Genomic DNA, 4153 nt, shown 5'->3' with positions numbered 1-4153 from the left:
CTGTTTCTAATAAAATAGAATTGCTGCAGACTTCTTTACAAACTGTTGTCTCAAGTATCTCCTCAGATGTCAAAATTCTTTCCACTGACGTTCGAATATTATCTATGAAGATGGATGTGTTTGACAAAAAGGGGGAAGAGATCAAAGAGATTTTAGAACAACAAAAGAAATCTTCTCGTTGAAGAAAAATCTCCACAGATTCGTGCAGTCCATTATTCAGTTGATCATTTTCTTATCTACAATAAGTTAAGAAGTTCAGTTATTATTTCTCTTATTTATCTACAATGAGTTCAGACATTCAGTCACTATTTACTTAGTTTTTTCAAACACCATAAAGGGGGAAATTGTTGGAAACTAAATTCCGGCATTTGACAAAATATAAACCAACTGAACTGAGCAACTGATCGAGTAAACTGAACTGACCAACTGATCGAGTAAACTGGACTCAGCAACTGAATCTAGTAAACTAATCTACGCAATTGTAACGCAATTCAGTTATTCTCCTCACCAGCAAATCTAGAACACGTCAAACGATCAGTTGATACATTCAGCCGTATGTTAAGCATCTTTCAACTATACATGTCTCGGGAAAGAACAATTCAACCGACAAAGAGACATAGAAAACGCCGCACTTAAATCAATACAACTTAGAACAACGCATTTCGGCTAAAGCAGTTAAGACGCCGCATTACAATAAATGAAGCAAACAATGCCCAAGGAACAATCAACGGATACAAAGATTCAAATATATCTCAAGTTACCGTTGGAAGGGAAGCTTATAAATATGACAGAAGAACAGCTGAAATAATTACAAGAGAGATCACTCTATTCAAAGTTTGTTGTTACTCTGCCAAAATCTTAGCTCACTCTTACTTGATTTATTCGTAGCAGTTAAGGCTACAATTTGAGCTAACTAGCACTTTGTAATAATCGTTAAATTCGATAGTGCTAAGATCAGTTACGCATTGAGAACATTTTGTAATACTAAGAGTTTCAGTTTTTGGCAGTGATAAGTCCAAACTGAAGTGGGTCAATACAAATCATGTATTCGATCAAAGTCTTTTAGTGAAAATCCTATCTTTGAGATAAAAGGGGTGACGTAGGAGTAACTGAAATCTCCGAACATCCAGAAACAATCCTTGTGCATTTCATTTAGTTTTGTATTCTATCTTTCAGTCAGTTACTTTCCGCAACTACTTTAGTTTAACTGATTGTCATTGACCAACAAGATTCCGAGAATTCGTTTGTCACCAAATTGAACTCAAAATTCGAAAAGATCAGTTTTAATTGTGAGTGTTTATTCAACCCTCTTTCTAAACACTCTTGATACGTTAATCGATCCTATAAAAATTGTTAAATTATTATGATTCATAATTATGTTAAATTATTTTATTTAGTAATTTAGGATTTATGATTTAAGATTAGAAAAAAATATAGAGGTCGTTTCATAATTATTATGATTCATGGTAAATGAGTACCACAAACGTAATTATCTCGGGAAGCCGTTTTGGGCAAACATTGCACGACATGGTTTTAAGTTGAAATTGCATCATAGCTTAACGCTCTACTGAATTTTAAGTTGAAACTGATGGTTCCAGTTTCATTGCTCTTACAACAGTTGTAACTGGTGGAACAGTTGGCTCACCTTCTCTGATTTGCATCTCAAACTTTAGGCTTTTATATCTGCAAATAGATCATGTAATTCGACCTTGTTCAAATCCTTAGATTCCCTCATTACCATGATTTTAACATCTCACTCCTTGGGAAGGCCACATATAACTTTCAGGGCAATCTCTTTATTTTAGTGCACTCTTCCAAGTGCATTCAGTTCATTCACTATGATGCTGACTTTATCATCAAAATCATTCATTGATTCTCCAGCTTTCATTTTTATGTTTCCAAACTTCTGAACAGAAACAGACATCTTATTTTCCTTTGTTTTCTCATTCAATCTCTTTATTTTAGTGCACTCTTCCAAGTGCATTTAGTTCATTCACTATGATGCTGACTTTTTCATCAAAATCATTCATTGATTCTCCAGCTTTCATTTTTATGTTTCCAAACTTCTGAACAGAGACAGACATCTTATTTTCCTTTGTTTTCTCATTTCCTTCACATAGCTGAATCATTTTTTTCCATATTTTTTTTGCTGATTTACACATTTTGATCTTGCTAATTATGTTTTTTTCTAGAGTCATATACAAAATGTCCTTGACCATATTGTCCAAGTTAGCTTTTCTTTTGTCTTCTGAGGTCCACTCATCTCGTGGCTTCTCTATCTGGTGTGGTGCTCCATCAGTCAGAGCAACAGCTGTATTGGCTTGCATGATTTTCATTGGTCCATCTATGATGACATATCACATGTCATCATCTTGAACAGCTAGATGAGCCTGTATTCTTATCTTCCAATCATCAAATTCTTCTCTAAATAGCATGTGAATCTTGTTGAAAGAAGACATGATGATCTATATCAGTTTGAGTGTTCGTAAATATTCATGACAAGACTTGTCGCTCTGATACCACTTGATATGATCGATTAAGATAGTTGAAGTGTTTAGAGGGGGGTTGAATAAACACTTCGGATTTTTGTATTCTTTATGATATGTGAATCAGTTCTTTGAGGAACTGATCATAGAATTTTGTTTGTCGATATAGATAAGTCAACTAATAATAGTGCGGAATAAGACTGAAATATAGATTGAGTACTTAGTGTAAACTGAAATGGTAAATGAAATGAACACGAGAGTTTTTATGGATGTTCAGTGACTTCAAATACTCTACGTCAGTACGTCACCCCTTATATCCCAAGGATATGATTTCATAAAAGACTTCGATATATTTCAACTTATTGTAATAATCCACTTCAGTTGGTCTTACACACTGTCAAACTGAAACTCTTAGTCTAACAACTCTTATACAGTTATTAACTCAAACGCTCTAAATTGGTAGCTTGAATGCTATTGATAAATATAATGAATGTAGAGCTTGAGTATGCGATCTGTAACTTGATAAAATACTCGTGAAAGGTAACACATCTAATTGAAGGTTGTAGCTTGATTGCTTCGTGTATGTTCACTTGTAGTCACTAGTCTTCTTCAACTGATTCGATCAGCTATATATAGTCTTCGATCCTAACAGTCATATGAATGCATTTAATGAACATTTAATGACAAATATTCGTTGAGTCATCGTGTAGTTACTTTATCTGACAGTAGTACGAGGTATTCATACTGTTCTGTTCTGATTCAACTGTTCTGCTTTGGTACGACATGTCAGTCATGTCTGCTAATACTTCAACTGATGACGTGGCCATGATAGAAGTCAACTGATCAGACGATCAGTTCAGCTGGACATTATTTGTTGTAATTGTTGTCCTATCAGTTACGAATACTTCAGTTGATAAGGTTTTTCCAGTTTAGCTAGAAAGTGGTCTTCAGTTACGATTACACAACTGCTCGATCAGTTAGATTTTTCAGTTCTCTTTTTGATTAATTTGTCGAACTCTTAAACTTATTATGTTTCAACGGACACTACAAGTTCCATGGAATGCATTTAAAAAAGAATTAATAGCACCATGTGAAGTGAGATCTACCTTCCACAGGTCATCCATCATTAAGACAAATGCATATTATCCACACGAGAAAACAATGGAGCACACGTAATGTACAGAAATAATTTAGTTCTTTTGAATATATCAAACTGTTAGTTTGCATTTGGACTGAAATCCATGGATTTTGATTAACAATGATGAAATTTTAAATCCATACCTTATTTATTGATATATTAGTTAAAAAAAATAAAATGAATTTCAATATTTTTACTATTGTGTGAACTTGAAATTCATTATAATTAACATGAAACATTGGATAAACATTCAAGAAGTAGATTTATATGATCTTACTTCTTTAAATCTACACAAATACATTTGAAATCTATAATCTAAACGAAAATCTTAATGTTTTAAATCCAATAACCTCAAATCAATATTCCAAATTCATGTTAATGGACTACCTAATCTAATAATGTGGGAACATGAGATGATCAGATGAAAATCACCCAAATATATCATTCCCCGTAAAATGTAAACTGAAGGAAACGATACGTGTTAAGTTTGACTAAATGATTGAGTGGACAGGGATATGAGATCCAAATT

General features: G+C 33.3%; 1 protein-coding gene across 1 annotated transcript; it reads right to left on the bottom strand.

Moving 5' to 3' along the window:
* Nucleotides 1-1961: 1961 nt before the first annotated feature.
* LOC140827129 (uncharacterized) lies at nt 1962-2336 on the bottom strand. Its single transcript, XM_073189737.1, has one exon. It carries the CDS (start codon nt 2334-2336, stop codon nt 1962-1964), a length of 375 nt encoding a protein of 124 aa, XP_073045838.1.
* Between the last annotated feature and the right edge of the window lie 1817 nt (nt 2337-4153).

This window comes from Primulina eburnea, chromosome 3 (genome assembly GCF_022965805.1).
Source record: "Primulina eburnea isolate SZY01 chromosome 3, ASM2296580v1, whole genome shotgun sequence".
Lineage (NCBI taxonomy): Eukaryota > Viridiplantae > Streptophyta > Magnoliopsida > Lamiales > Gesneriaceae > Primulina > Primulina eburnea.
Note: the sequence above shows the minus strand (reverse complement) of the source record. Positions and strands in the feature narration are given on the sequence as shown.

What these genes read in the sequence shown, in the direction of transcription:
- LOC140827129 (XM_073189737.1), bottom strand. Translation starts at nt 2,336, where the DNA reads ATGAAAATCATGCAAGCCAATACAGCTGTTGCTCTGACTGATGGAGCA.